At 42.8% G+C, this 19,834-nt stretch overlaps 1 protein-coding gene across 2 annotated transcripts; it reads left to right on the top strand.

Annotated features, from left to right (window-relative positions):
- Nucleotides 1–532: 532 nt before the first annotated feature.
- On the top strand, nucleotides 533–18,685 carry LOC136759754 (E3 ubiquitin-protein ligase RNF128). Of its 2 annotated transcripts, none has more exons than XM_066714767.1 (7): nucleotides 533–1,000; nucleotides 9,861–10,108; nucleotides 13,433–13,504; nucleotides 14,123–14,205; nucleotides 15,124–15,220; nucleotides 15,876–16,044; nucleotides 17,144–18,685. In XM_066714767.1, the coding sequence occupies exons 1-7, from the start codon at nucleotides 598–600 to the stop codon at nucleotides 17,260–17,262; spliced, it is 1,191 nt and encodes a 396-aa protein (XP_066570864.1). In that variant the 5' UTR covers nucleotides 533–597; the 3' UTR covers nucleotides 17,263–18,685. The 2 variants fall into 2 exon arrangements, with proteins under 2 accessions (XP_066570864.1, XP_066570865.1); XM_066714768.1 differs by lacking the exon at nucleotides 533–1,000 and adding an exon at nucleotides 2,466–3,042.
- The last annotated feature ends 1,149 nt before the right edge of the window (nucleotides 18,686–19,834 follow it).

Below are 19,834 nucleotides of genomic sequence, written 5' to 3'. Positions count from 1 at the left end.
GACCATGTGACTTAAGAGAGCAATTGGTTACATGAGTCGATGGCGGCCTGTAGGAGGCAATTCTTTAAGGTGCAATTAATTATCCAGTGGACTTCGTTGTGTGGGGGTCCACTCTATTTCACTCAAACATGGTCAAAAACAGCCTGTTGATTTTCTTGCTCGACTGCAGTTCTGTCTGAGCTCGGAGTTCGAGTGTTTATTTGTTTAGTTTTATTGAGCGCGACGGCAGATTTTTTTCCACCCTCGGCAAGTACAGATATAGATCATGATTTCTACTGGTTTATTATGACTAAAACACCTGCTGCCCCACGCAGTATTGCATTTATACACATTTGTGGGGGGATGTCACTCCTTGCTACAGTGAAGTAAGTTTCTGAGCCCGAAGGCTGTATTATCAGAGTGAACTTCCCTTTAAAATAAACACGCTCTGTGCAAATGAAGGTCCATTAAGATAACAGGAACTGAGCTGACGCAAAGTGAGCTTGCATTACATGGGAGGTATCAGCTTACAGACAACAGGCGCTCTGACCCAGCCTTCAGCACGGCAGACTCGCACCGCACTCTGAAGGACCGACATATGAGAGCAGCTTAAGGAAAATGGGCAGAATAGGAAACTATAGCGTTCTGTTGCTGTGGATTATCGCCTGGTTCACCCACACGCCTGCCAGAGCCACGGTGGTCTGGACAGCTTATGTGGAGATCAGTTTTACAGATCCGCACGGCGGCTATCCCCTGAGGTATGGCTGCGAGTGTGGCTTGTACGGGTTGAATTCCCCTTTGCTGGATGCAGAGGGTCAGGTGGAGATCCCTACTCGCAACCCGCAGGCCTGCGAGTCCGACGACTTTAACAGGTCCACGTTGCCCTGGATCGCTCTGATCGAACGCGGGAATTGCACTTTCACAGAGAAGATCAGCCTGGCGCAGCAGAGAGGAGCCTCGGCCGTGGTCATCTATAACATCAAGGGCACCGGCAACGAGACCAGCCCCATGATCCATCACGGTGAGTGTGGCGCTGACAGGCAGCAGCTTGAAACTGTCACACAACTGCTGCTGTAGCTGAAGGTAAAGTCTAGAGCAACTGAGATATGACTGGAATCGACAGGAGTTATTATAGACCATAACTTACAGAGTGAACAGCTGATCGTTCCCACATTTCCAGCTACTCATTTGGTTAAGGTGTCTCTCTCTATTATAAAAACAACAACACGTTTACCCACTTTCTTCTGTGTGTCCTCTAACACTTTATTGTGTTAAGCATTCATGAGTAACCATGCACTGTGGATTGAGTTACCAGGATCTTTTTCCATCCCAGCAACTGCTGGTCGTCTGCAAAGCCTCAAATGTAGGGACTGACCTCTGTGAGCTGTTATTCAATGTTGGAGTTCAAATGTTATCTTAGCAGTGATGGTGCAATTAAGAAGGTATTATTTATGTATTAGTTTAGTATTAATAGTATGTATGATCAATACTATGAGGTCCATTCAATGTTTATGGATGTCACAGAAAAAAAGGCACTGCAGGTGGACAATCTATGGCAGGGGTTTTCAAACTGGTCCTGGAGTCCCCCCTGCCCTGCTGGTTTTTGTTCCAACCTAGGTCTTAATTACTTAACTGAATTGCATATTGCTTTGTTAGGTCAATTAAGGATTCAATTAAGCAATTAAGACCTCAGTTGGAACAAAAACCAGCAGGGCAGGGGTTACTACTTGAAAAGCATCACAGCATCAAATTGTGATATTGGGTCCACAACACAATTACTGTTGATAGGAATTCGTTTTGTTCTTTAGATCTTCAAGTAACTTTAAATTAGATAAATTAAGCACACGTGCTAATAATGTTAATGTTGTTAATAATAATAATAATAATAATAATAATAATAATAATAATAATAATAATAATAATAATGTATGGCGCACATGTATCCATGACGCGTTCCACAGGGTTTTGAAAAGGTTTATATAATATATATTATTTAATAAACATTATATAATATTTTATATGATTGCAATCAAAAAGGAAAAACGTGAAAACCTCTGCAGAGACGCAACACAGCCTTCACGACGCAATTCATGTATCTTCATTCTTGAGGCACTTGTTAATCTGTGGTCGCGTCCGTGCAGCGCAGACGTCCGCAGCTATGCACAGATCTGCAGAATCCCACTGCTTCCATTGGTGGAGCAGCGCAGATTTACGTAGTTTTACACGGATCTGGAGAATTCCACAAGCATTGGTGTAGCAGCGCAGACGTACGACGTTTTTGCGCAGATCTGCAGAATCCCACCGCTCCCATTGGAGTAGCAGCGCAGACGTCCTCAGTCCTGCGCAGATCTGCAGAATCCCACCGCTCCCATTGGTGGAGCGGCGCAGACCCTGCGTGACTCTGTCGTGCCCCGCTCACTGCCAGGGGAGCCCGTGTTGACGCCGGGTAGCAGCGCAGGCGTGTCGCTTTAAGGCCGGGGGAGTGTCTCAGTCCCGGCGCAGCGCACTGGGAGCGGCTGCACTCGGGCGCTGCACTCGCACGGCTTCAGTCGCGGAAGTTGCCTTGAATTCCAGGGCAGGAAAGTCCGTTTTTGCGCCAACTTCGGGATCCCTCCGTGGGGCTGCGTGTCGACCGTCGCCCCTGCGCTCAAGCGGCTCCAGCGATGGGAAGCCGCCGGGCGCAGTGGCTGCTGGCGCTGGCGCTCCTGCACGTCTCCCGGGCGAGCTTCTTCTTCACCGCCTATGTCAGCATCTCCTTCCTCGACCCCGAGAGCAACGAGACCCTGTCGCGGCGGGAGGAGAGCGGGCTGTACGGGCAGGACTCGCCCCGGGCGCCGGTGTCGGGCTGGGTGGTGTCGCCGGAGCCGCTGCACGGCTGCGACCCGGACTCCCGCTACGACGTGCCGGACAGCCAGAGCGGGCGGTGGGTCGCCCTGGTCCAGCGGGGACACGGGTGCACCTTCACCGAGAAGATCAACATCGCCGTGAGCAGAGGGGCGGCCGGCGTGGTCATCTTCAACGAGCCCGGGACCTTCAACCAGGTCATTCAGATGTCCCACCCAGGTAAGCATGTCCGTGGACCGCGCTACAGGAACTGCAGGTCCGGCTCTCTCTCTGTGGGTCGTTGTTCTTTACTTACCTTCTCTAATTTCCGTCTGTTGGTTCATTGTTTAACTGTTTTGTGCTTTGGTTCCCCGCTTGAGGGACCAGAAAGTAACATCTCGGCGTCCAAGCCCGTCCAGGTCAGCCGTGTCCACCTGTGTGCGGTCAGCCACCCTGTCCGCCGTGTGGACGAGTTTGAGGGACTAGCAATGACATGATGGTCTGTCCTCCATATGTTGTGTTGATGGACACCTCTGTTGAGGCTCCACTTGTCTTAGATCCTCAGCGTCTCTTTTCCAGCACTTCTTCTGGGTCTTAATGTCTTGATCGTTGTCTCTGTGGCTTCTTGTGTCCATCTTGGCTCTCGGTCTGACTGGGTTTGTATTGAATCAAATGTTCTCATTGTAGCTAGAGCCCAGGCACAGATATTTTAGTCTTTCTACTTCTCTGATGCCTTAATCTGACCCATCACAGGCTTCATCCCAGCCCCGCTGCTTCTCTTGGATGGGAGATTCCGGGTGTTTTGAAAGTGGTGTTTATTAGCACGTTTGTAAATACTTTAGATAGCCTACATTGGAAGTAGATGGGCTGGACAGTAGCCTCTTCAGATCTGCTTGGTCTCCTGGTGAAGGAGAGACTTTGTCAGATTTTGTAACACTCTTCATTTCTACTCTAGGTTTTCCCATTTTTAATTTGTATAGGATAAGCAACTTCTCCTGGGATCACATCAGGTTTTCACTTGTTCATGTAGTGCGCTCTCTCTCTCTCTCTCTCTCTCTCTCTCTCTCATAAATATATTGCACCATTATTCTGCACTCGTTCCTTGGTTCCTATCAGTGCTGACTGATAGCAAAGTCCTGTACTTTGTACTAAGTTTGCTCTTGGAAAACAACCTTATTTCAGCACAAAGGTGTATTGTGGCTTCGACAAATGGACGTGAATAAGAGATCTGCAAATGTTTGTTTTTGAGTCTCCTGAACACATTTCAGAGCTGCCCCTAATATGAGGAAACGTCAGCCCCCATTTCTGCTTGTCCTCCATTCCATCGTGGGATGTTTAAATGACGGCAGAAAGGACCCAGTAATTGTGGCGCTAACCAGACGCATTTGTTCCACTTTTTTCCCCAAGAAAAGCATGAGCGGTAGTTTCTGTATTGCATTTTATGGTGGCATGTATTAATTGTATTTGTTTGGAGAGTAGTTATTTTTTTGCAGGGATATTAGAGGTTGTTTTATTTGAGCACCTTATTTCATACCACTCTCAATGATGTGTTAAAATAGTGTATACATGTTTGCAACACAATTTAAGTTATAATTCTATTTAATAGACTCTGTATTCTCCATTTTCCCCTGAACGTTGTCTTTAAAAGCCCTTTTCTTTTGGAGAACTGCTGCTTTTCATAGACACTCTGGTGGTTTTCATGCATTTCAATTTGTGGTCTTTTCACCTTTTTTGTAGTCTTAGTTTTTAAGTGTAATGCATTTGTCCATGGAAAGGCCTGTCATGTTCATGTCGGTTGTGTTTTCAATGTTGAAACGCAGTAACCCAGTGACTCAGAAGTAGGCGAGATGTCCTGCAAGTTCTATCACCCTGACCAACAAGAACACTTTGAAGTCTCCAGTATATTTTGTGCAAAAAAAAAACCCTAGGGATTTGCGAAACCCAAGACTCTTTCCATCGAATTGTAAAAGCTTGACAATACTTTTGTGTGTTTTTGTTTAATAAGAATTCTTCTTGTAGCCTTTTGTACTTCTTTATTTGTATTGTAGGATTGTGAGCTGATGCAGCCGTAACAAGCTCACACTGGCGAGTGTTTGTGACTTTGATTTAAGCACAACAGAGTTTCTGGTATTTCGTGCTGTTCAGGGTAGTCTGACCCAGTTCCGTCTCTCGTTTCAGAAGGGGGTTGTTTTCTCCGTTGCTGTGTATTCTTTATGGAGGGTAAAATGTTGTGACGCAGAGACTTGAACAAGGAATGGATTTTGTTTCCTCATGATTTTAGATTTGCCAAAAAAAGTAATCCTATTCTGAAATATCTCTCATCTGATCTTTATTTTTCATGTTTCCAGGAAATGGTAAATGGTTTGACTCTGCACTTACTACATTTTTCTGCAGCTCTGAATCACTGAAAAAGTTAGTTTGTTTCGATGGCATATAGTTTTTATATATGTGTAAAAAAGTAATTTTATTTAATTCTGCCAAACTCAATAGCCAAATCCCTATATAAATTGGATTACAAACGATGATAAATGCTCAATGAATCATTAAAACTGTTCTAATTCAGCATGAGGCCCTTGTTACACTAAAACATCAAGGTCACCATAAACCGTTTCCAGTGGTAGAGCCGGGTGGGCTTTCACCGCCGGCACCAGGATGGAAACGGATCTCCAGGCAGAAACTTGGCTCCAGTTCCAGCCTCCTTCCTTCCGAACACCTGAGTGAGAATCGTATCCGCTGCCCTTCTCCTCGCATGGTTCAGGAGGATGGGTCATTAGGTTGAAGTCAATTCTTCATGACTATATAGCGCCCCAAAACAGGTTTAGCCTATGCAAGATTAGGTTATGTATATTTTTCCTTCATTTCTGTAACTTGCCATTTCTGTTAAGCTCAGAATAAATGTTTCTAATATGATTTTAAGAAAAGTTAAATGTTGGTTTAGTCATTCCCTGATCTATGAACCTTGTGGATGCAACTGAACATCCACTCAGACCTGTGATCCTCATTACTCTTTGGTCTGCTTATCTTCGGAGATCTCAACCCTGGTCCCTTCAGTGCGTTTGACCTGTGACACAACCTCCGTTCTCCCACTTTATTTTGCTCTTTCCATCTGTGTTCCCCTGCTTTCCAAGATTTTCAAAGGCACGAAAGCTTCTATTCAAGTTTATTTTGCTCTTAAATGGTTTTTGGCACTTGTTTCAGGAAACAAGCTTAGAAAGTATACGGGGGGAAAATTTGTATTGTTTGTTTTTAATACTGCTGTGTGTGCAATCTGTTACACAAGCTTCAAAAGCATGTCCTTTCACAACTCCGGTGTAAACTCCTTATGTACACCATGTCTGTAAACCTCACCATTACCTCCAAACAAGGACTGTGACAATGTTTTCCAAGGCAACCTCTGATGGAAATGGTTTGTTTGAAGAGCCAGCCTAATGGCTCAAGCTGTTATTAAATGTACTTTTGCTGTAGTTGGATAGAACCTGGTGTTGTCCTGATCAGTGGTCTGATTACCTGAAGTGCATGGCTTTAAATGGATCATGGGGTAATTTTTAAATGAGCAAACGTTCTTAAAATTGAGGAGTTTCTCAAACGCAAGCATCAGGTTAGTCTCGGTTAAGCAATTTAAAATGCCAGTAGCAAAAATGCATGAATGAGATTGTCTCGCCAACCTGCACAAAACAACCCGGCACGAAGATATTAGAGATCTGTCAACATTCCTTGTGTGTTGGCCCACATGCTTTGTGAAATGCACGATGCTGGTGAAAAGTGTCCTCTAGGGACAGATGGCACATTGGACTTTTAATGTTCAGTTGACTGTTGAAATCCAGGGCTGGGGTGATTGGCATGATTTTAAAATCTGATCAGCAATTGACGCACTTATTTTTCAGAACAAAGTGCAGGACAGTCACCATTATGAAGTGTAAAAACGCACGATACTCGGTGTTGGATTACTGTGCTAGTAAATTTGAATACTACCCAAATATATATGAAATCTTATACCTTATTGGTGTTGAGTTTTTCCATTTGAATGTACATGTAAACAACCTTAGTTTTATGGAGAAGGTCACAGATCTACTTATCAATTATAAGTCAAGGAAGGAGGTCTTGAATTTTGTGCTTCTGCTTTACAATTTTTAAATCATTCAGAAATCTCTCTACAGCCTTGACTGTTGATGATAATCTGGCAATCCGTGTCTTTCTGGGATTCCAGTTCTGCTGTTTCACAAGCTGTCAAAACCTACCATTGAACCTCAGAGGAAGCAATATTTCAATATTTAATTTTACTACATTTGCAGTTATTTGGATATAATTCAAGCAGCCTCTGCTTTGCATCGATCACTTTCAGGTGTTATGATGCAGATAGAAGGCTGTTACATTAACACATCCTAAAGACTGAATAAAGTAACAATCCATATGTGATCAGGATGTTGTAAACAAACATTGCTTTGGTTGGATCAACAATTGTCTGAACATCTGCTGTAATTATTTATTCATTCCTTGTCATTGCATTTTCCCCAAACCTCTAAACGAACACATTTTAAGGAAACCAATACATTTAGTGCCGTGTCCTTGCTTTGCAGTTTGGGGTTTTTAATGCTCAGAATCCACCCTGTGACTGCGGTCCTGTCGAGCAGGTCTGTAGGTCGGCCCTCGTGAATGTAGATTAACCAGTTTGGTGTGAAGAGAAGGAAACTGACTTGGTTTTTGAGGCATGCTTATATTTACACTTGACTGTTTCTCTGAGTATCCTGATTTAAGCAATTCTCTAGTTGTGTATTGATCTGTTATACACTTTTAAATTGCAGTTCTGTGTTTGGTTATGATCCTGTCCTGGTTTAAGCTTCCACAAACCTGTTTTACAGATATACTGGTAAAAAAACTATCTTGCTTGTCATGCAACTACATAGCTTCTTTATTCATCGAAAGGTACTTCTCGTTCTTTTTGTACTTGTTTTAGTGGACATATTTTGTTAGGCACTATCTTAATCTAATTTTAATCGCCAAGAAGTTCTTTACAACCAGTTTCACATTTTTTTTGTGACAGATCTGTGTTTTCAGATCAGTTTAGTTAGATCAAAGCGATCACTTTGTACAGATTAAGTACACAGTTAATAAAAACCCAGACATGACTGTACAAACTGAAGTAAGCTTTGTCTATAGAAACCAAGTTTAACACATTCTATGTAGACTCAAGAATGTATTGGCCTATACTTGTTGGCTTCAATAAAGGTGCCATGTAGGAATGGGACCGTAGACAATTTCCACAATAATAACTGTGAACACAAATACTGCGGTAACCGGTAGCCTATATCATGATATAAATTGCAGGGTTTCCCACAGAAATATCATAGGCATGGCAGTGTGTTACTGAGTTGCTGAGTGGGGGCGCAGAGTACGTGTGTTCTTGTCCTTTAGTCAATCTGTAAAGTGCTCTGTGGTTTTAATTTTGCAGCTTTATAGACGGAGGTACAGTAGAAACGGAAGTTTAATGTAGGTGCACACTGAACGGAAATGCAAAGCTGTGTTAAGTGGAATTGTGTTATTGGAAACCCATATAAATGTCCAGGTTTTGTTCCCAGAATATCAAACCATTACATAAAACCAAATTGAACTCCAAACTAAATGGGTTTAACTTTTTTCAATCAAATGTATTCTTCTCAGATCGCCGTTGATCTGAACACTAAAATTGTCAAATGTGATTTCACTGCCACGTTATTCGAGGATTATCTGCACAGAGTCTTACGAGAGGTTTTCTGTTTTTTTTTTTGTCTTCCACTGGTGACGGCAACCAGTGTTAGAAATTAAGTGACCTTCATGAAAGTAACCAATCCAATGATTTATTGTTCTGACGCACAATCGGTTTGTGTTCGGAGTGAACTGAGGAATTCCTGACCTTGACCTCCTGCTCCCTGGGGGGCAGTTTCAGGCACTTCCTCACTCAGGGATTGAGGGACGTGCTTCACTGCAAGCCGCTCACTTGCTACGCTACATTTTGAAGATGTTAAAAATATAAATGATTTTGAAACCCTGTGTTCCTCCCACCCGGTTCAGCAGGCTTTGTTCTCCGGTCTGCCACAGCAGATGGCTTCATACTGGCTGGGATTCAAGTCTGAGTTAAAAAGAAAAGACTGAAACTGTAGTGTAGGTGATTCCCGTCTTGTGTCATTGTAGATGTCGCCACACAATTCTCTGCACTGTGAGCCTTTTTGTGTTTATGTAGCCATTTCTATAAAATGCATGAAATATAACCAGCAAGTTAGATCCACTTATTCACATCTATCCCCTCCTAATGTCCCTTTGAACAGCTGCCTCAGAATATGCACAGGGATGACCTATGAATTGTCCTTTTTCCCTTCAATTTAATTTCTCATTTGGAAAAGTAAGATTTGACGTATAGTAAATGTTTGAACATCTGTGGTATTTCAGCAGATGCAAGGAAAACAACACAAATACTAATGACTAGCTTTGTTTTGCTTTCCAGAAGGACTATAACCTGTTCCCAGTCCAGTGCGAATTCATTGTTTCACGTGATCGTAACTAAACTGTGTGACCTTGACAATAGCTCTCTGGTGCTTTGGTTTCAGCTTGGGTGTGTTTTCTTATGCGTGTCAAGTGACTCACAGTTGCTCTTCTGATGATTTTACATAACCGGCACCAACTACTCTTGAGGTTCAAATACTGTGTTGTAAAATATAAATCTTTAATCTTGACTAATTTAAAATGTGATAATTTTGTTATTTACAACCTTCTTTGTATTGCAAGAAAAAAAAACATTTCAAAAAGCCTATGATGACTTTTATATTAAACTATAAAAACTGTTTTGAACTGAGATTGTTGTATTCTAATGCTTTAAATCTGTAATGTGTGGTTTAAACCAATGGATTTTGAAGATCTTTTATATTCTTGGTTTATATTCTCAGTTTATATTCTTGGTCACCTGTAGAATATTGTGATCTCTCGAGTCTCCAGTAATGCGGGCACCTCCAGCTCGTTCTGCTGCTCTGACGGTTTTCAGGGATGCGTTCTGAGTCTCCAGTTCTGACCCATCCGTGCTCCCGCAGGGACGGGGGACACCGTCGCCATCATGATCGGGAACCTCAAGGGCATGGAGATCTACGAGCTGGTCCGAAGCGGCATTCAGGTCACCATGAGGATCGAGGTGGGCAAGCAGCACGGCCCCTGGATGAGCCACTACTCAGTCTTCTTCGTGTCGGTGTCCTTCTTCGTTGTGACGGCCGCCACCGTGGGCTACTTCATCTTCTACTCGGCCCGACGGCTCAGCGCTGTGCGAGCAGTGTCCCGCAAACAGGTGAGTCCTGCCTCCCATCAGACAGCAGGTTTAATGCTGCTGTTTTTCATTTATTTTCCCCACAAAGTGAAATTTAGCCCCATTTCTACTGCAAGTAACCTCGGGTTGTCTAGTTTAGATTTTGCTCATTCTGGTGATGGTTTTTCTTTTTACCTGGTAACTTCTCAAATATCTACAGGTTAAAAAGTCTGTTTATACATGTATAAACCACAAGATCTGTCAATCAAGCTTGTGCTTTCAAGAGGTCAATGTGTTGCAATGGTAGAGTACACTTATTCTTTTCCTTCTTTCAACAATGTTTACTTTTTGACTTTGCTTGATAAGGTGGCTGATAAGTGTCCTGTGCAAACCTCACCTGCCCTACAGGAAAAGCATGTTCAAATGCGAAAGCAGTCCACGGTGCCTTATTAAGCTTAACCTTATTAAATGCCGTCGTCCACGCTTTCACCCTCAGTGGAAAATTCCATTTGGAGTAAACGCACAAAATAAATATATATACACTTTGAAGATAACATTCAAGAGTCAATTGCCGCTTAGAACCTGATGTCAAATAAGGGCGTTGAGTACATGATCGTGAACAAAGACTTTGCCTCCCCTCCCCCTTTCCTTGAATTTAATCCCCCCCCCCACAAATGCACTGTAAACGGCGGTGATTCAGTCGGACCGGTACAGACAGGTTCTATCAATCGCCGAATTACGCTGTCGTTACCCTCCGTTATTGGCACCGAATCGTGTTATTGGTCTGTGTGAGATTAAAAGCCAAGCATAGTCGCTCTCTTCCTGATGCCCATGATGCTACTTGGTCTCTGCTGTGTATAATGTGTCCCTTGGCTTTCCTACAGTATCTGTTCGGAGACTTGACAAGTGAAAGTTAAAACTCAGACGCCTGAGGATTGGAAGTTAATGATCAGTCTGTGTTCGCGCTCATTACTTTGACAGCTGTTTGGAACAACATCTTATTCTGCCTTTCACTGGACTTATGCAATGCAGAGGCAGAAATAATGGTGCAGTTTCTATACGTCTTTATCATCAGGGTGTGGACTTTGATCCTGCCAGGTATTATTGAGCTGGCGAATGCTTCAAGTTCAAACTGAAATAATATTTGAAATGACTTGTTCTGGATTTTGAAAAGTTTTCCTCGTGTAGAATGATATAATGAGTCTATCCGGCCAGAACAAACATAATTTCGTATAGCATGAGTGGAGAATCGGTCGACTGTATCATCGCGGGGCCTTTTTAATTGTTAGTTTGACCCCTTAATTGGTGGGTCTTTACTTGCATGTGATATTTTCTTCAAGCGATTTTAATTTTTAACTTATGGTTTTAGTGTTCAGTGTCTAGAACTGTAATTGACTCTTTATTTTCAGGCAACCCTGTTCATCTGTATTTTTTCTTAATTATAAACTGCTGAACACTTTTTTTGGAAATGCTTCGGTCACTCAGGAAGTTGTCCGCAGCACCTTGGTTTACTTTACACACTGAGGAAGTGAATAATCCAGGTTCAGTGTACCGGTTGTCCTTATCTCGGCCGTGGTTTTCCTCTCCAGAACACAAACTTGCAACAGTTGAAAAGATAGACTCTGTTCCCTGAAGCCTTGCAGATATTTGAATAGAAATTGTGCCGCTCTGAATAGATGCAGTATGTTCATAATAAATGTTGTCAGGATCCGCTACTCTTTTCCTGCCCACATTGAGTTCAAGTACAAAAGTGCGACTCATTGAAATGCGGTATTGTTCGCGGCTCCAGCAGCTTGTGCCAATATTGTGACTTCCACACAAGTCTGCTCACAGTGGGTAACTGGGGCATCAGACAGGAAAATTACTCTATTATGCAGGAACTCCACTGATAGTACTATAACTCGCCCACTGGGCCGAGGCACCGCAGGATAATGGGCTGCTGTTAGGGAGGTATGCACATTTGAATAACTCATGCAGGACGAAGCCTTCCTCACAACACTGGTACTTCATTACGTGCTCTGAGACACGGTCTTCATCACGAGGCAGGTAGAATTCAGTACATCTTCAACACTTGCACTACTAGGCATCTTGTTCACAATTGAGAATTGGGACAAATTGCAGATCAGTCACTGAGCACGGACGGGAGTTTGAGGGCTGTATCGAGTTGGTTTAAGACTAGTTGCATAAAAATACAGAATTGTGCATGTCTTAGCGTCTCAGTCGTGTATAGGTGCTCATAGATAGACCTCATCATTATGACATGAAACGTATGACTGTAGACAGAATTAAGGTCTGTGTATATTGGTCTTGATCCCAATTTAGATTTGCACCTTAAAGACTTTTCTGGGTAAGATCTGGATGTTCTAAGCTTAGAGTAAAGTATTAGTCCAAAAAGAAACTTTGATATTTGTCAGGAAAAATTAATTGGTTATGCGTTCGTTATGGTCATGCATATTTAATTACCCGTTGACCCATTATGTGCACACATCTTGCCTATAAAGCAGCCCTGCTCTTGAGCATGTGCCACAGAAATGAGTCTGAAGTTCTTATTTTGAGTAAAGCAGTGTATTCGCAAGATCTTTCCCTCCTCATGTGTCGGCTGCCAGGCTCTTCGTACACACCTCTGTGCTGTTTGGATTTGCCCGGCAAACATTCCTGGAAATACGCACCTGTATCTAAGCTGATGTAATGTTTTCAGGTGATCTCTCCGGGGATGTTTTAATGGCACAAGCGTTGTTGTGCTCCTCTAATGAAGGCGATTCCATGAGTAATGCTGGCTTTAATTGGGGAGCGCTCCTACTGCATGTCAATCCCACTTGACTACCCAAGCTCCCGTGTAACTCGACAGTTTGTTTTTCAGTTCTCCAAACTGCCATTAATTGTTTTTTAGCAGAAGCTTTACAATAATCAATCTTACAATTAGCATGCAGTTATTTTTCTGCTTATAGATGAATTGTATAAGCAGACATTCAGTAAATATTGATTCTGAGGAGACTTTTTAAAAGCATCTTTGCAGTGCAACGTCAGGAAGTTTGGGATGTTGTCAGCTAACGTCCTGATTATCCCTAAAGGAAGAACAGATCCGTGGGGCCCTGAGATCTCTTCTGCTGAAATTCAAGGGGAAAATGTATTGTTCAAGTTTTTCAAAAACCTGCTGAGATAAAGGATTTCTTTCAGTTCTTTGCTCTTCATATCATAAGAGGCTTAAACATGTTTACTATGTCCCTATAGCCTGCACGTGCTCCTGAGCATTATGTACAGTGATCCTGTTGCTATACGTCTTAATTTTGCAGAACATTGACAGTCAGTAATATCTCCAACTGCCTTACAAACCCAAATTTTACAGACTGACTGTGTGTTTTTCAGAAACAACTCAAAGCAGAGGCAAAGAAAGCCATTGGTCAACTTCAAGTTCGAACCTTGAAACAGGGCGATAAGGTAACGTTTAGCAATGTGATTTCCTTCTTTTGATTTGTTTTTAATGCATCTGCACTTCTTACCACACAACTTCCAGGGGGTGGGGTGGAGACTTCATGCATTTATAATATTTCTGTTTTTTTCCTCCACAAAACCTTTTTCCACCCTTATCAGTGTGGACTGTGTTGTGTAGATAAGTGGGGTGGTGGGGGGGCAACCTAATTTTAAAAGCATGAAACTCTGAGGCACTGACACAACAAAAAGTGAAACGTTCAAGGGGGTGTAGACTCTATATAGGCACTGTATATATGCAAGTTTGTTTGTTTTGTTTGTGCGCCAAGGCTTTTTATGGTGTTAATTTCCTAATGTACAGCTTATTGTGTTAGTCTGATATAGTCAAAACACTGGATGTTTCTCAGAACTTTAACCTTGAAAATGACCAGACTTATGCAATCCCACCACTAACGCCAATATTCACCTCTGTATTTAACGAGTGTATTCTTTTATTTTGTATTGGGAGAGAATATTTTCTGATCCCAAATCTTTGAGGCTAAATGAATTGTAATGAATCATGACAAGAGTAAGCGTTAGATTTAACCTGTATAAAGCGTAACGCATTGAAATGTTTTAATTCTGTAGGAGACGGGTCCAGATGCCGATTCCTGTGCCGTTTGCATCGATGCCTACAAGCCGGGAGACGTGTTGTCCATATTGACTTGCAAGTACGTCCATCCCGTCGACATTGTTTACAGACTTCAATAATGGTTTCTTCAACGCAGAGCAATTCCTCAGAGTCCCGTAAAATCGCCTGTCACTCCACCGCTGGAGGACTGAATGCTGAAATGCATGTAGAGTATGGAGCGATGGCGTGCATCGCGATCATTTCATTGCGTCCCTTTGTTGAACCACTTCCCCTGTTCGACCATTATGAATAATTCAGTCCCTCTTTGCTCTTCCCTCCATGGATGACCTGCTCTGTGTACTTATTTCCTGGGTGACTAAAGGCAAAACATTGATACATTCTTGTTTTTCCTTAAGCAGTTCCCTACAGTTGAGTGTCATTTTTAATGACCTTTTCACTTATACAGCTGTGAAATCCCCCACCCGTCGTGGTTAATATCTATGATTCAGTGACCGCACCTGCTACTAATTTGTCAGAGTAGGATTAAGATAAAAGGTTTCCATTTTGGCAACAGTTAACTTAATAAACTGCTAGGCGTTTCGGAGGTTAAATTCCTGTTGGTAGTGCGGGGGTGTGACTCCTATCAGGAGTGTCTGAGCGCTGATACCAGGGCTGCGAGACACCAGCACGCATCTGTACGGGGCTGATTGGAGCGCTGCACCTTGCCCCGCCGCTGCCCTCGTTGATGACCGATTTATGATGGTGTTTCTCGTCGGGTGTGCGGTTTGCTTTTCCATGGTTGTGCAACACCTTTCAGTCCTACGACCTCCTAAAACTGCACTTTTATGATGCATTGTTTAGAAAAGCAAATCATGGTCCAGAATCTTGGTTCGTATGTGTGATTTAACAATGCCTCATTGTGGAAATCGTGCTTAATCTATTGAGTGGAAAGGGAATGTGTTCTGTAACCTCCGGTAATTCTACAGTCTGGATAAGTCTTTTCCTCCCCCCCCCACAGCCATTTCTTCCACAAGACCTGTATTGAGCCCTGGCTCCTGGAGCACCGGACCTGCCCGATGTGTAAATGTGACATCCTGAAGGCGCTGGGAGTCGAGGTGGGTTGCTCTCCGTTCCTACGCTGTGATGTCCTTCCTCTCTGGTTTCTAATCCGATTCATCCGTCTCAATGAAGTCGAGCCGGTAACATTTCTGGATCGGACAGTGAAAGGTGGTGTTCTGTGCAGTTCTGTTGGGGTCGGATTGAAGAGTAATCTCATGGCTAAATGGATCAGATATCTGCTGCTTTGTGTTGGCTTTACTGACCGTGTGCTCTTTAATCAACACCCACAAGTGTGTTAACCTGAAGGATCACATTTTTCTTTCGTGTCTGAAAGTTGAAATGAAGACTCATTCAAAGGAGGGCCTTTAATGATGTTGAACAGTTCCTTACCTTTACACTTGCTTTTGCTTTTCTATAACAAGGTGTTGGGCTCAAAGGTTTGTGTAGAGCTAATAAAACCATAAAACTATAAAGGAGCCAAAGCCGTAGATGCAAATTATATCTGCAAATTATACAAATTATGCTTCAGTCGGACTGTTCTTGGGGCGCTAATCTGCTCCTGACCGCCAGAAGTGACACGGACAGAAGTGTCTTTATATTATCAGCTGCTACAACGTTTCCAGGCCTGATTTTGAGCCGATTTGTTTTAATCCTGTGGTTGTGAGTGTATTTGTGTGACGGGTGATACTTTGTCTTCCTGTGGAATCGCAGCCTGATGTTGAAGAGCCGAGCGACCCTGTTCCCAGCACCCCCGCTTTCAGGAATTTCCCCTCGGGAGTCACGGAGGACGATGCCCATAGCGAGACGGCCTCCTCAGGTTACGCCTCCGTACAGGGCAACGAGGAGCGGATGCCGGCAGAGGAAATTCCTCCATTCGAAAGTAAATACCCTCATCCTTGAATTCAATTAGAAAAGAAGGCGGTGCCATTGAAAATGTGACTGCCCCAACTGATCACATTGAATTGAAATCTCATCAACACCTTCTAGATCACCATTTATAATCTAATTTCCATTTGATACTAAATCCACACATCTTCACCGCTGGATTTGGTGAGATTTCATGTGGAATTAAAATTGACACTTATTTCTTATCCAGGGCGACTTACAGCATATAAGAGCAATACAACGGTGCAATAATACAGTATACAACTACAGATCAAAACAATACAATTACAGGTTCACAATTACACCAGTGCAGAGTAAAATGTACAGATAATACAAAAGACAAGTCCTACATAGTCATAGAAGGAAATCGGACGACACGAGTACTAGCAGTGTGATGAAATGTTACAGAAGTGCATGTTGAGAATGGATGGATTGAACTTGGCCTAGTTTTCTGCTCTTTAAAGGTCTAGTTTCTGTGTCTATTATGTGTCATTGAGGTCAATTGTCTGCAAAATGCATCCATTGTTATTGAATTTTTAAATAGATTATCTATTTACATAAGCACAGCAGTTTGCCTTATTTTGGGGGTTTCAAGCTGAGCAGAAACTGGATTTGAAAAACTTGTTCCATTTGTAGACGAACCCTCGACATTAAGTTTTTCTCACCTAGCTGGGCTGTAATTCGAGCTCTCGGATCATCACGTGGCCTCTGAGGGTCTTGCCATTTCCTGTCGAGTCCGTCTTCAGTCTTTATTTTTGATGCTTCCGATCAGTAATGCCGAGTTTTAACGGCTACATTCGCCTGCAGGTTGCTTTGACAATCTTGTGGAAAACCTGCTGTATATTGGACTATTTTACAAGACGTGTCTAAGTGTTTTACTGTCCCACCCTTCAGCACCACATTCTCCTTCTGCTGCGACATGTTGGTTCCATGACAATCACGTGTGTATAAAGCTAGCGCCCTTGGAGGGCAGTCGTGTGTGGTTTTGATGCCTAATTTCCTTGTGTGGGTGTGGGAGAAAGGGACTTGCATGTGACGTGTCTGTTCTTCCGATGGCTGCCATTGTCTAATCGCGCATCTCCTCCGCTCCTCAGCCGAGTGCCTGAACGGGGAGACCCCTGAGGACGGAACCATGAGGGTCGAGGTCCAGCCGCACTACGACAACCTGGGCTTCGAGGACGAGTCCAGCAACCCTCGCGCGGCCAAGAGCTAAGCTGCCGAGCCCCTCGTCCGACGGACCGGTTCAGGACGTCCCGCCACCATCGCGTCGGTCTGACCGTGTCTTCCCGTCAACCAGAGGACTAATGATTCAAACCCTGTCTATAAATCCTGCTGCGAGTTCGAGATTACGAGGAGAGAACCGTTCCTTCCTGTGCTCTTGTTTGAGGACTGGTTTTCTCTGCACTACGGCTTTCTTTAATGTACACGAGCACATTACAAATGGTACTTCTGGACTTCTAAAGTGTAGAAGTTTTTTAATAGATTGTGAAAGGCCTTTTAAAAAAAAAAAAAAAAATCATTCCGCTGATTTCGGCTTTAGGGGTGAGAAATGTGTATATCCAGGATTGAATGGTGTATATATATGTGTATATATATATATTTGTGTGTGTATATATACACATGTATGTGTGTGTGTGTGTGTGTGTGTGTATATATATAATTATATATATATATATATATATATATGTCAAAGATATTTTACTATAATTGAGTATGAGGCATTATAATAAGATACAATTAGTCTAAAATCAAGTAATCCAGGCGATCTGGAATTCACAGCAGTGACGGCCCGGCTGAGTGATACTTTTACAGCCCCTAATACCTTCAGGATTCGTTTCTCAAGTGCGATCCTTTGTAGCTGCGATCGCCCGCCTAAACTCCAGGGATTGTGAAGTCTGTGATGTTTATCCAGACGCAGAGGGCCTGTGAGGTAAAGCTGTGGCTTCGGTTCTCCTGGACGGATTGCGTTTCACTTGACCTGTTTTCTGAAGAAGGACCTGGAGAAACGCTTCCATCTGCTGGAGCTTCGTGGCTCTGCAGCTCCTGTACGGCCCGTAACTCCACCCCTTTCCACCTGCTCTTTTTAGAGGAGCATTGAAATTTTTATATAAACACGGCTGTGTCTTTTATATCGGCCTGTTCTAATCAAGATCAGTCCTCGCACCTCTATGATTTGTGTTCTGCATTTAAATAAGCGCCTGCACCCGTCAGTTAAAATAATCTCTACAAATCCCTGCCCTTGTGCAAATCTTTCAGAGTAGTCTGTTGAATAGTTTATACACCACTTGGGTGCCTTAATGTTTGATATTAACTCTTTCTACTTTGTACATTGATTTGAGTGTCTCCAGACCCAGATTCCATGCACTTTATTTACTTTATTAATGATTTTATACTGTCGTAACTCTTCAGTAATGGTACTGGATTGTCTTTTAAACTGTGACCGGTCATGACACTGATCTTTCACTTCAGATGGATGTCTGGCTCTCCAGAGTATTTTAATTCAATAAGGGACAAATAGTATTGCTTCTATTTTTTCTAAACTTGACCGTGTGGGAAATTTGATAACTGGTGTACATATGATTTAAAGGTTATATTAAAGACTGAAACAAATTGTAAATAAAGTTGGTTATATTAAACTGTGACTTTGTCTTTTTCTTTATTCAGAGTGATGTCGATGGACTGGGACACCCCAGACCCTCAACAAACCTTGTATTTTATTCTTTGTTACAATTCAAATTAAATTTGAATTGTACACTTGCCTGAATAAATCTTGCATAATTGGACCTTTTTATTGATCAGCTGTTAAGCAGTTTAAATTGTTCAATTATTTTGCATAATTATCAGGTCAGCTTGTCCCCTCCCGCCCCCCTAAAACAAAACCTTTACATTACATTACATTTCCATGGCATTAAGTGTCCTTGTGTTGAACAATAAGGGCCCGATGTCTCCTGGATCTGTTCCAACCCGTTCGCTCTCACTTGCTCAACTGGTGTGAATGGATTTAACTGGATTAATTAAGTTTCTCTACAGGTTGCAACATGTCACAGGTATTGTACCTAGAACCATACAGAGCAGTTGAAGCCATGTACTGTAAAATCCTTTTCAATAACGGTATACATGTCTAATAGAACAACTGAACTAATTAAGTGCATTTTGATTTACGGGTTACAGGGTTAAAGTCCATTTTTGGCCTCAATTATAACCGATACGGTGGAGCCGAGAGTGAGAGCCAGCAGCCAGACTCTGCGGCACAATCTGCCATCTTTCCATGTGGATGTATGAGCTGAGGTTAATCATTTATAGAAATGGAGATGTAATTACTATTTTAAGTGAGTTTAGGCAAACCGGTGAGTCGTCAAATGTGAAGGTTTACTGTCAAAATTAGTGTTTTGCAAACCTTCATGCATATTTAAATAACTTCTGAAAAAATAAAGCGCAGTAGTTTCTATAGCAGGCCCACTAGAGCCCCAGCCCGCTTAAATCAATTAAGCAAGTGGAGACCACACTCCTGCTTTGTGAAGCTGAAGGTATTCAGATAAAGCTGCCACTGGTTTCTAAATAACTGACATTACTAAACCACCGGATTCCGATTAGATCAGAATAAAATACTTCCAGGTTTTTATAAACTGGGGATCGAAGAGCCGGGCTGGAGACGCCTGTCCTACAGATCCAGGCCTGAATGAAATGAAACCTTTGACCCGTGCTGCACTTGTACTGGGCCATTAGCAGAGCCTCACTGTGTGGAAGTGGTTAAATCTTTGGTTTTGTATGTGTCGACATTTTGA

The sequence above is a fragment of the Amia ocellicauda genome, chromosome 10 (genome assembly GCF_036373705.1).
Source record: "Amia ocellicauda isolate fAmiCal2 chromosome 10, fAmiCal2.hap1, whole genome shotgun sequence".
Lineage (NCBI taxonomy): Eukaryota > Metazoa > Chordata > Actinopteri > Amiiformes > Amiidae > Amia > Amia ocellicauda.
The sequence above is the reverse complement of the archived record's forward strand: the minus strand, read 5'-3'. Positions and strand labels throughout refer to the sequence as shown.

Coding starts and splice junctions, on each gene's coding strand:
- LOC136759754 (XM_066714767.1), top strand. CDS start 598: ATGGGCAGAATAGGAAACTATAGCGTTCTGTTGCTGTGGATTATCGCC. Junction 13,505..14,122: donor CCTTGAAACAGGGCGATAAG/GTAACGTTTAGC, acceptor TTAATTCTGTAG/GAGACGGGTCCAGATGCCGA. Junction 15,221..15,875: donor TGAAGGCGCTGGGAGTCGAG/GTGGGTTGCTCT, acceptor GTGGAATCGCAG/CCTGATGTTGAAGAGCCGAG.